This window comes from Telopea speciosissima, chromosome 11 (assembly GCF_018873765.1).
Source record: "Telopea speciosissima isolate NSW1024214 ecotype Mountain lineage chromosome 11, Tspe_v1, whole genome shotgun sequence".
Lineage (NCBI taxonomy): Eukaryota > Viridiplantae > Streptophyta > Magnoliopsida > Proteales > Proteaceae > Telopea > Telopea speciosissima.
In genome coordinates, this window is record NC_057926.1 from 31,115,515 (window position 1) to 31,128,060 (window position 12,546).

Here is a 12,546-nt window from a genome sequence, read left to right on the forward strand (position 1 = left end):
AAAATCCATCATTTGCAATGGTCTCGTGCTACCTTTCGCTTCTTCTCGACTTAGAACCTGCCAACCAAACCATTCATGACTTGCAAACATACACCTTAGACCTATCGCCTTACTCAAAGCTCTTCAATGCAATGTAATTGGTGGCAAATCGAGCGACACCAGCCTCACTAAATCTCCATCGCATTTCTCCTCATCAAGGCTAAAGCATAAGAATGGTTGTACACAAAAGTTGTCACTGTCTTGCCCTATTTACCACACCCGCCACCAAAGTCTTTTTCCCCATGTCCTTCAAAGATTAAATCAATAGAATGGGCTGCACATGGGGTCCAAAAGAGCCGGATCCTCTTACTCTTCTTATTCATCAACTTCTCTCCAGCCTTTTTATAGTTGGAACCGTTATCCGTCACAATTTGATAACGCTCGTCCTACCTCCTCCACCACTTGCTTCAACTCCTTATACAAGTATGATGCATCCTTTATATGCTTGATGCATCGATAGACTTCAAGAATATAGTCTTTCCATCGCAACTCACCATGAAATTTATGATGGACAGCCTAGTAGGTCCAACCCAACCATCACCATAAGAGTAACCCCATATGTCTCCCACATGGCTTCAAACCATCAATGTATTCTTTTAGCTCCTCTACCTCCCGAGGCAAATACACATTGTATAATTCAAATGGTGAAGGTCCTTCCATCCCGCACCAGCCCTCCTCGCAAGATCAAGGAATGCATCATAGTATGTTCCTGTGCTACATTGGCTGGAATGCCATGGTAAAGCATGAATTTGTCAAGGCTTTTCGTGCTTTCTCTTGTTTACCACCAAATACTTGTGGGATGGTTGGCGGTAGGCATCTTGTTGCCTAAAAGTGGTGGGATCCCGCTCAAAATGGGTTCGACCTGTACTCGTGGTCGGGTTTGGGGTCGTGGTATATTTCTTGTCCCAAGGCTTCTTTCCTCTCATCTTCTTCAGATGGCGCACTTGAGCCAGATCCACCACTCCTCTCTTGCTTGCTTCATATGCTCTTATATTATCAAAATGAAAACTTTGTCTACTCTCACCAAAGTCTCATGTAAATTCTCCATTCAGCCTTTGATTGAAACTCACCAGTGGAGGCCCAATGTCGATCATCTTCGCCACAAACCTCTCGCACCAGCCCTCTCTAGTATTGCCTCATTAAACTCTTGTTGCATTCTTTCCTCTCGATTTTTTTAATCTTCCTCCTTTCAAATGTTGTGTCATTGCCACTTTCACTTGGATAGGAACATTTGGGCATGATGAAACATCCTCGCTCGTACTGCATAAGTGTTGCTTTAACCTGGTGGCTCCTCGATAGCAACTTCCCACAATAATTGCATTTGACTTCTTTTTGTCTCATGGACATGGGAACTCCATGTTGCCATGCTATATCGACATTGAATACAAAATGTCTTATGTTTGACATGTTACATAAAAAAGCATGTATTAATAACCATGGATCACTTAAAGTAAGGTATTCAAGACTTAAAGTATGCTATTCATAACTCTTAAACGTAATGTCAAGCTACTAGAACTATGAAATAACTATATCTTATTTATCCCCTAACCCAAGTATTTATTTGTTAATTAAAAATAATATTTTGAATTTTTTTTAAAACTATTTATACCTTAAAGTATAAGAAAAATATAATGTAATGATGAATTTGACACCATTTGAAGTTGAATATTATGTACATATGTTGTACATAATTTTCCATAACCAATAAGTATTTTTCCTTAATATTATATATATTTTTTTAATTTTTATAATATATTTATTAAATCTGAAAAATAAAATAATTTTTTTAATGGGTGAAAATAAAAAATTAATCCATGGGGCTGTAGAGCATCCCAAGTAGTTTAACATATATCAAAATCATTTTCAAACAATCACTATTCATCCAATTTTTTTCATTTTCTTTTTTCAAATAAATCATTTATTTTTCCAGAAATTATAATAAATAATTTATTAACTGAAAAAAAAATCCGACTCCATGAAGTGATAGATCGGGCAAAGATGTTCAACATATATTAAAACCACATGAATCTAACAAGGATTACAAAATTTTTTTTTGGAAAAAATAGATTTGGGGAAGAAATAGAAAACACCTTTGAAATCTTGCAAATAGGTGATGATGCTCCAAATTGGCACTTGAATCTTCACTTTGGCACTTCAATCTAACTCCAAACAGTGCATTCCATCCAACAATCGAAAGAAAGAAGAAGAAATTTGAAGGAGAGGTTTTTTCCCCTTGGTTTAGAGCCTAAGAACTTCTGTTCCTGCTCTCTCTTATGTTGGAAATGGTTTTTGGGTGAAAATTGGGCTAAATACAACTAACTAGCATCTTTGGGCCCAGCCGAGATCTCGCCGAGATCTCTGCGAGATATTGGTTTTTTTTGTACAAAAAAACCATGATTTTCACCTTCGAGATATCACCGAGATCTCGGCGAGATCTCGGTCGAGAAATTGTAGTTTTTTGTACCGACTAGGAACTCGACTCGGTTTTGCCCAAAACCGAGAAACTCGGCGAGATCTCGCGAGTTCTCGAACCTTGGAGAAAATACAAAACTGTCATTTAAATTCACATCTTCGTAATATCCCCAAATGTCATTTATAAATTTCCTAGTATTTATTTTTTGCTTCTTCTATGTAAATTCATTTCTTTTCCTTCCATTTCTCATAATACCGAGTCAACTCAATCCTAACCCAATCCCCTTTCTTGTGACTAAGGCATCACTGTGAGAGTGATCTGGTTTATGTTAGATAGGAGCCCAGGAACAACCGTTGCTGTTGGAATGCTTCGACTCAACTTGGTTGAAATGGGGAAACTGGGTCCCCTGAACCGAATCGACTCAGTTTAAGGTGGTTGATTCTCCTATAAGCTCCATCGCTAATCTCCATTGATCATTCAGAAGTTGTTAGGAATGTAACTGCTGCAACTAGTAATAGTTAGTTAGAGTTTTGTAACTAATTTAGTTGTAACCTTTCAAGTTAGACAGCTGTAAGTGACACCTGTGAGTGCTCTACACATGTACTATATAGGCAATTGGAAATAATAGAAACACATTCTTTTGGTGTTGAATCAAAGTGTTCTTTGGAGAGAAAAGGTTGTCTTCCCTAGAGGGAGGATTGTCTTGAACAGATCTACCAAGTTCATGACAAGTTGGTATCAGAACCAGGCAGAGTCACCATGATTGACAGACGAACCTTACGAGAGTTGGATCACGATATGCAAGGATTCGTTCACGTGAATCACGAAAGAATGGAAGCTGTGGAGAAGAGAATGGCATCATTTGAAGTTTCCTTGCAGCTTCAAGAAACCTCTCTACAGACCCAATCTGAGATTTTAAGACGGATCAAGATGCTGATGAGTGACAGTAATAAAGGCAAGGAAATGGATCGTCAAGGATCTTCCGCTGCTACTGAAACCCTACAGAATGAAGGTGAGTCTCCTTGGAATAAAATGATGAAATTGGAATTTCCCTATTTTTCTGAAGATGATGTACAAGGTTGGCTTAGAAGGCGTGATCAGTATTTTTCCTTCATTCCCTTGGAGGACTCAAGGAAGGTACAGTTGGCTTCGTTGTTTCTTCAAGAAAGAGCCGAACACTGGTTTCAATCTTTTCAACAGGGGAAGAGAGGCATTACTTAGGCTGAATTTGTTGAGGCTGTGATGGTAAGATTCAAAGATCATATTGCAGCATTCAATAAGTTGCACCAGCAGTCAACTATTGCAGATTATCAAGATCGATTTGAGGCCTTGAAAGGTTTGGTTACATCTCAACTTCCTGGATTGTCTGAAGCTTATTTTGTCTCTAGTTTCTTGAGTGGCCTGAAGGAAGAAATTAGGTGTATGGTCCAAATGTTTGCTCTTACAACACTTAACCAGGCCATTCATTTAGCCAGATACCAAGAGGAACACCTGCGAATTCTATCCAAAAAACCTAATTCTAACTTTAATTTCCTACCTTCATCTTCATCCTCTTTCTTTCTTTCTAGGCCCAATACAGCCCAATCTTACTCTAAACCATTTCCTTCCATCCCTCCCAAACAAACTTTCATTTAGAACCCCTCCATCAATTCCTCTAAACTTGTTCTCGTCAAGAAGGTGACCCCAAACTAGATGAAAGAAAGGAAATCCAAGGGCCTCTACTTCTATTGTGACGAATTTTATGTTCTAGGGCATAAATGCAAGCAACCCCATATCTTTATGCTCTGTGGGGAAGAGGAGTTAACAACTTCATCTGTTCAACTTCAAGAGGAACTATTATCTGTTCATCTTGAAATGGACCAAGGAGGTGATCCAGTAGTGGAGATATCATCCTATGCCCTAACGGGAAGTGCTACACAACTTACTCTAAAGCTTCAGGGGTTTGTGGGTAAGCAATCATTTTCTATTTTAGTGGATAGTGGGTGTATGCACAATTTCATGGATCCTGTCACTGCTCAAAGGCTAGGGTGCTTATTGTAACCTACAACACCTATGATGGTGGCAATAGCCAATGGACAGCAGATTATTAGTGACTCCAAGTGTAATCACTTCGCCTGGGTAATGCAACAAAATGCCTTTGCAGCAGAACTGAGGATTTTGCCATTGGGGGGCTGTGATATGGTCTTAGGTGTGAAGCGCCTAAAGACTTTAGGTCCAATTTTGTTTGATTTCCATCAACTGAGCATGACCATCAACAAAGGGAATCAACAACTTACTCTTGCGGGGATTGACAGTGATGCAAGCTTGAGTATGATGTCAGATAATTCCTTGCAAAAGTACTTGCAAAGTAACTCTCATGGTATTATGGCTCAAATATGTTTAATCACAGCTACTGTCAATCCAACTTCACATTCCATTCTATCATCCATTGACCATATATTATCTCAGTATCAAGACATTTTTTATGAACCTAGCAGCCTTCCTCCTCATCGGGACCTTGATCACCATATCATTCTAAAAAATGGCGTGGAACCTATATCTCTTCAACCCTACTGATACCCATTCATCCAAAAAAATGAAATAGAGTCATTCGAAATAGCCAAAGTCCTTTTGCTTCCCCAATCCTTTTGGTTAAGAAAAAAGATGGGTCTTAGAGGTTTTGTGTGGATTATAGAGAGCTCAACAAAGCTACCATCAAAAACAAATTTACTATACCCGTTATAGATGAACTCCTTGATGAGTTACATGGGGCTAAATGGTTTTCCAAACTTGATCTACGAGCAGGTTACCATCAAATTCAAGTTGCTAATCAGGATATCCATAAAACTGCTTTAAGAGCCCATTTGGGTCACTATGAATTCACTGTTATGCCTTTTGGACTTGCAAACTCTCCTGCCACTTTTCAAGCCCTTATGAATTCTATTTTTGCCCCACATCTTCGACAATTCATACTTGTTTTCTTTGATGACATTTTAGTCTACAGCCCTGATGAAACTTCTCATATTAGTCATCTTCAAACCACACTTCATATCCTACGAAAACACCAACTTTATGCCAAAAAATCTAAATGTCCATTTGCTATCCCTGAAATAGACTACCTAGGCCATGTGATTTCTGAGAGGGAGTGGCTGCTGATAAATCCAAAATTGAGTGCATGAAGAATTGGCCAAGACCTCATTCTGTCAAATCATTGAGGGGATTCTTGGGTCTTACTGGTTATTACCGCAAGTTTGTGAGAGGCTATGGTATTTTGAGTAAACCCTTAACAAGTTTACTACAGAAAAATGCCTTCAAATGGGATGATGCAGCTGAGGAATCTTTCCAAATATTAAAGGAGGCAATGACAACTACTCCTGTTTTGGCATTACCTGATTTCTCAAAGGTTTTTATTTCGGAAACCGATGCATGCAATTCTGGAATTGGAGCAAATCTCATGCAAGATTCTCGCCCTATTGCCTATTTCAGCAAGGCACTAAGCTCAGTACACCAAGGGCTTTCAACGTATGAAAAAGAACTCATGGCTGTTGTGACCGCAGTCTCTAAAGGGAAGCAGTATCTCACTGGGCAGCGTTTCATTATACGTTCTGATCACCAAAGTCTCAAATACTTCTTAGATCAGAAGATTTGTTCTATTCTTCAACAAAAATGGGTTGCTAAGCTCTTGGGCTACGATTATGAGATTCATTATAAAAAGGGAGTTGACAATACGACAGCCGACAGTTTATCTAGACTCCATGAAGTTGAAAATTCTTACTATGCCGTATCCTTGTTAGTTCCCACTTGGACGAAGGAAGTCGAAGCAAGCATTGCTGAGGATGCTCATGCTCAAGCAGTCATTGCAGAATTAATTTTGACTAAGATGGGTCCTCATAGCCACTCTTATTCCCAAGGGATTCTTAGATGCAAGGGAAAGATTTATATTGGAGAGTGCACTCAAATGAGACAACACCTCTTTCAAGAACTTCATGCGGCTGGTATAGGCGGACATTCTGGTACCCAAGCTACTATAAAAAAATGACAACAGTCATTTTACTGGCCTGGATTGACAACTAATGTGAAGACTTGGGTCTCGGTATGTGACATTTGCCAAAGAAGTAAAAGCGAACATTTGGCAGTGCTTGGGCTTTTACAACCTCTGCCTGTTCCACAACAATTATGGCACGATATAGCCATGGATTTTATTGAAGGTCTTCCCAACTCAGCTGGCCAAGAAGTTATTTTGGTGGTGGTTGATAGGTTGAGTAAACTAACTTCATCGCCATGCCTCACCCTTACACAGTAAGACTAGTAGCCCAGAAATTCTTTGATCAAGTTGTGAAATTACATGGTATTCCCTCTAGTATTGTTAGTGATCGAGATAGAGTTTTCCTCAGTAACTTCTGGATTCACAATTGTTTCATTTGTTGGGTACCACATTATGCCACAGTTCGGCTTATCACCCTCAGAGTGATGGGCAGTCCGAAAGGGTGAATCAGTGTCTGGAATGTTATTTGAGGTGTATGTCTGAATCAGCCAAAGAAATGGGTGAACTGCTTGAGTCTAGCAGAACTATGGTATACTTCTTCGTTCCATTCTGCAATACAAATGTCTCCATTTGAAGCTCTATATGGTTATGCTCCTACCCCATTGGTAATTCCACTAGAAACTTCTAAAGTGGCAGTCGTAGCTCAGCTCTTGACAGAAAGGAAGCTTGTTTTGCAGTTGTTGCAGGAGAAATTAAGTAGAGCCTAGAACCGTATGAAACACTATGCTGATCAACACAAAAGTGAAAGAGAATTTGCAGAAGCCGACTGGGTCTTCCTTAAGCTTCAACCTTATCGGCAACAAAGTTTGGTGAATGGAAAGAATCTGAAGCTATCTTATAAATTCTATGGTCCATATCAGATTATATCTCGAATTGGCAAGGTGGCCTATAAGCTTCAACTACCTCCCTGTTCGCAAATTCATCCTGTATTCCATGTTTCCTTACTCAAAAAACATGTGGGGCACAACATTCCAGTTTCTACTGTTTTGCCAGACGTAAATCTTGAGGGAATTCCAATGGTGCAACCTGCAGCCATTCTGGAACGAAGCATGGTTAAGAAGAATAATAAGGCAGTAGCTCAGGTGTTGATTCAATGGACCAACGGGTTCAAGGAGGATGCTACTTGGGAGGACTGGTCGACAATTGCTTCTCGCTTTCCTAATTTTGATCCTTGGGGACAAGGATCATTTGAAGAAGTGGCGAATGTTAGGAATGTAACTGTTGCAACTAATAATAGTTAGTTAGAGTTTTGTAACTAATTCAGTTGTAACCTTTCAAGTTAGACAGCTGTAAGTGCTCTGCACATGTACTATATAGGCAATTGGAAATAATAGAAACACATTCTTCTGGTGTTGAATCAAAGTGTTCTCTGGAGAGAAAAGGTTGTCTTCCCTGGAGGGAGGATTGTCTTGAACAGATCTACCAAGTTCATGACAGAAGTACAGAAAAAATTAAAAAATAAAAACCCTAGAAAAAAGGAAATGACGAATAGAATAAGAATTCAAAATTCAGACGATAAAGAGAGCAAGAAACTTACAAGCTTCAGAATTCGCCATTGCCGCGAAATATTTGTAGTTCAAAAATTAAAAGTAGAAAATCTCTTTTGAAGGTTTGAACTTCAAAGGGCAGAAGACGAAGCGGGTTTTGGGGGAATGAATCAGTGAGAACAGATACGCTCCGAATCTCCCGCGGGAAGTGGAAACACGGAGGTGCCGGAGTAGTGAACCCATGGAACCACGCTAACCGTAAGAAAGCACAGAAAAGCTACCCGAGTTATCAGATTAGATGACTCAAAAGTGTGGGCGTCCTAGGACGGTAGGTTTGTTGGGTCGGCACATACATAGAAAATGAGTTTTCATTATCCAAATCATCCTCCTCTTTTTTGTTTATACAGATTTACCATAGAAAAACATGAGTATTACTATTTAAGGCCCGATTTGATTTATATTTCAATTTTGAATTGATTTCATGAAATAGTCATAGTTGGAAAACTAGCGTCTCGATTCGTTTTTCAGAAAACTTGATGACTTGGTCTGGTCAAACCAAGTCAAGACGAGTCACTTTATTTATTTATTTAGGTGAATTACCAGTATTGCACCTATGGTTGAGCTTAGCTAAACATTAAAATTGAGGGTAAATAAGTGATATTACATGTATTCAACGTATTTTTTCCTTCTAAAAAAAAGGGGAATTGCCTTGCCTAGATCTACTTTTTTTTTTTTTGGGTAAAAACCTTGCCTAGATCTACTAGATAAGAATAATACAACATAAGTAGGTTTAAAATATATTTTACTTCTACTAGTTTTGATTTTGATAATATTTACTTAATCCCTAAAGTTACTTAATGCTCATGGGTTCCAACAAAAAAAAAAATTATACTTCCTAAAATGCCCCAACACTTCATATTCTAACCCAATTTTTTTATTTTTAATCAAATATGTGGGATCCACCCCTTCTCCTTCCTCTGTAGGAGGCTACACAACCCCCGTTGTTGGAACCCGTGACTCCACCCCTACCAGTAACAACCCTCCTTCTCTTGCTCTCACTCTCCCCTCCCTTACAAGCCGGAATTCTACAATAAGAACGATTCTCACCCACTCATCTTCGGATAACAACGAGTTTTTTTTTTTGGGTCCATCAGAAGGCCTTTCGGCCCAAACAAATTTATTCAAAACACGCAGCAAAGTCCCTCCTCTTTAGAAGAGAAGGATTTACAACAAAGCTAGGAGGGTTAACCCACCACACAGAAGAAATAGATAACAGGGAAGCCCCTCTAGCTAACACATGGGCTTCCTTGTTTAACATCTTAGGAATATACATGAAAACAACAGAGGAAAATTCACCAACTAATTCTCTAATATCCGATACCACCATCACTGATGCCCAATCAAGAGAAGAGTGGGCATTAATCAGGTGAGCTATTAGAGTCTTACAATCTGAAAAAATAGAAATACAGTCTAGTTTAATACTACGCGCGAGCAGGAGAGCATCCCTTATCGCCTCAGCCTCCATTGCCATTGCAGAATCGCTACAGCCATGCTTGCACTTTGCCACCACAAATTTTCCTTTATAGTTGCGAACCATGACACCTCTACCACCTAAACAAGAGACAGAGTTCCAAACACCATTAGTGTAAATTTTATATCGACAAGTATTAGTAGCTGGTAACACAATATTTAAAGGAACAGGAGGGTCAAGAGGCTTAGACTTCTCTCCACTTATTCCCAGCCTTCCTTCTTGAACACCCCGATAGAAACTCTGTATGGTATCATACAAAGAGAGATTAGCATGTTGAAATATAAACTGATTCCTAACCTTCCAGATCTGCCACACCAGCGTTACCCATTGAATAATGGCATCTACTTTATCAGGAAAAGATGGAGCTAGCTTCAGAAAATTCATAAACATATCCTTAAAGGATGACCCAGCTAGGGACTGAGTGCAAAGCCTAAAAGAGGAGGCCAGCCAAACATCAGCAGCAAAGTTACAATGAAACAACGCATGAATCACAGTTTCATCTGCAGAATTGCATAAGGGACATTTTCCATTAGACACAATATTACGCTTCACAAGAAGAGAACGAACTGCCAGAGCATCTGAGCAACATTTCCAAATAAAGTGTTTCAACTTAGGCAGCACTGGCAAATTCCACAACTTTTTCCAAACCTCACCACTTGATACAGAAGAGCTAGCAGAGTCAGAAGCCACATTTGATAAAGCCAAATAATAGGCAGACTTTACAGTAAACAAGCCATCTTTGGAACAACTCCAAAACCAATCATATACAAATAGGAATTCTCAGAATAGCTTGAGCTTCAGTTTGGTTAAAGATTTGTCTAATTAGAGCAGCATTCCATTGATGGGTATTAGGCTGAATCCTGTCAGAAACATACAGCACATTATCTCTACTTGGACTCAATATACGACCATTAATTAACGAAGGAACCCAGGAATCTTTAAAAGTTTCAATAGTTCTCCCATTACCCACCTTCTTTCTAAGTCCCTTCAGCAGTAGTTCACGCCCCTTTAGAATACTTTTCCACCCCCAAGTACTCACCTGACTGGGCTTGGCATCTAAAAAGTGACATGAAGGAAAATACTTCCCTTTCAACACCTGGACCCAAAGGGCTGTAGGGTTATGCAACACCCTCCAAGCTTGCCGGGCAAGTAAAGCCTGGTTAAAACATCTAAAATCTCTAAAACCTATCCCTCCCTCTCTTTTACTGTTATAGAGATGCTCCCATTTTCTCCAAAAAACCCCTCTCTCTTCACCATCTTTCCACCAAAACCTGTTTACCAAACGAGTCAATTCAACACAGATATCATTTGGGAGACTAAACATCGACATTACATAAGATGGAAGGCTGGTTGCTACTACTTTAATCAAGATTTCTTTCCCTGCTTGGGATAAGAGAGAACTCTTCCATCCAGCCAGCTTGGTTTGAAGCCGAGCCATGACATCAACAACAAGAGATTTTTTTGATCTCCCAAAAGTAGTGGGGATACCCAAGTACTTCCCCAAATCAGAAACTTCAACAAGGTTAAACTCCCTACACACATCAGCACGGGCAACACTATTGGTAGTATGGCTAAATGTAATACAAGACTTACGAAAATTAACCTCTTGCCCCGAAGCACTACAAGAATCCTTAAGCACCTTAGAAATGGCATGACAGTCACTAACCTTAGCTCTAGAAAATAGTAAGCAATCATCGGCAAAAAATAAATGAGAAATGCTTGGACCCTTTCTACTTACTTTCACACCCAAAAACTCATGAGTAGCTTCAGCCTGAGATATGGCGCAGGATAAGGATTCTTGACACAATATGAACAAATATGGGCTTAGTGGGCATCCTTGCCTTAAGCCCTTAAAAGGTTTAAAATGACCAATCACCCCCCATTAAATTTGACAAAATACTCCACAGTAGACACATTGCATTACCCAATTAATCCACATGTCATCAAAGCCCAAACGGCCAAGTAATTTCTCTAAAAATATCCACTCCACTCTTATCATAAGCTTTACTAAGGTCCATTTTCTAAGCCATTAACCCATCCCTCCTTTTAGAGTGCCTCATATGCAATAAAACTTCATGAGCAACATAGATGTTATCTGAAATGGCACGGGAAGGGATGAATGCAATTTGGAAAGGGCTGGCAAAGTAGGTTTAAAATATATTTTACTTCTACTAGTTTTGATTTTGAAAATATTTACTTAATCCCTAAAGTTACTTAATGCTCATGGGTTCCAACAAAAAAAAAAAATTACACTTCCTAAAGTGCTCCAACACTTCATATTCTAACTCAATTTTTTTATTTTTAATCAAATATGTGGGACCCACCCCTTCTCCTTCCTCTGTAGGAGGCTACACAACCCCCGTTGTTGGAACCCGTGACTCCACCCCTACCAGTAACAACCCTCCTTCTCCCGCCCTCACTCTCCCCTCCCCTACAAGTCGAAATTCTACAATAAGAACGACTCTCACCCACTCATCTTCGGATAACAACGTGTTCACTTCTTATTTTAATGGCGTCTAATGTGCTTTTTTGGATGATAGATATGTCACAATCATTACATATGGTTTTGTGTGTATTGGCTACAAAACTTTTCTTCGACTCGTAGATCCTAGATCGGCAGAACCAATGACGACTAATCTGGTCATGACAAATATAACGACTATTCTTGAGTTTACTATTCAGAGAGTAAAAGTGATGCTTATGGGATTAATATTCATACACACGAATACATAAGGATCTTGCCATTGCGTTAATGAATCACAAAAATAAGAGAAGAGTTGCATATTGTTCACCAACATATGATATGAGACGATTTCCTGACTTCAACTAGCCATGGCGACGTTCGTCTTCGAATCGCTGCAACAAGAACGAACAATGGAGCTTCTAGGTTTCTCCTCTTGATCTCCCATAATGTTTCTCAGTGATGGATTGATATGAAACTTAGCATAGAGAGGAACTAAAGTCCCTTATATAGATATTGTGATGCACTCCTCCCATCAAGGATTGCTATTTAGAGTAGGACTCTAAGGTTCTGTATGGTAACGTTCTCTTT

At 39.3% G+C, this 12,546-nt stretch overlaps 1 protein-coding gene across 1 annotated transcript; it reads right to left on the reverse strand.

Moving 5' to 3' along the window:
- Nucleotides 1–9,140: 9,140 nt before the first annotated feature.
- LOC122644948 lies at nt 9,141–10,376 on the reverse strand. Its single transcript, XM_043838308.1, has 2 exons — nt 10,370–10,376; nt 9,141–10,231 (listed from the first exon to the last, which is right to left on the reverse strand). Exons 1-2 carry the CDS (start codon nt 10,374–10,376, stop codon nt 9,141–9,143), a joined length of 1,098 nt encoding a protein of 365 aa, XP_043694243.1.
- Nucleotides 10,377–12,546: the final 2,170 nt, after the last annotated feature.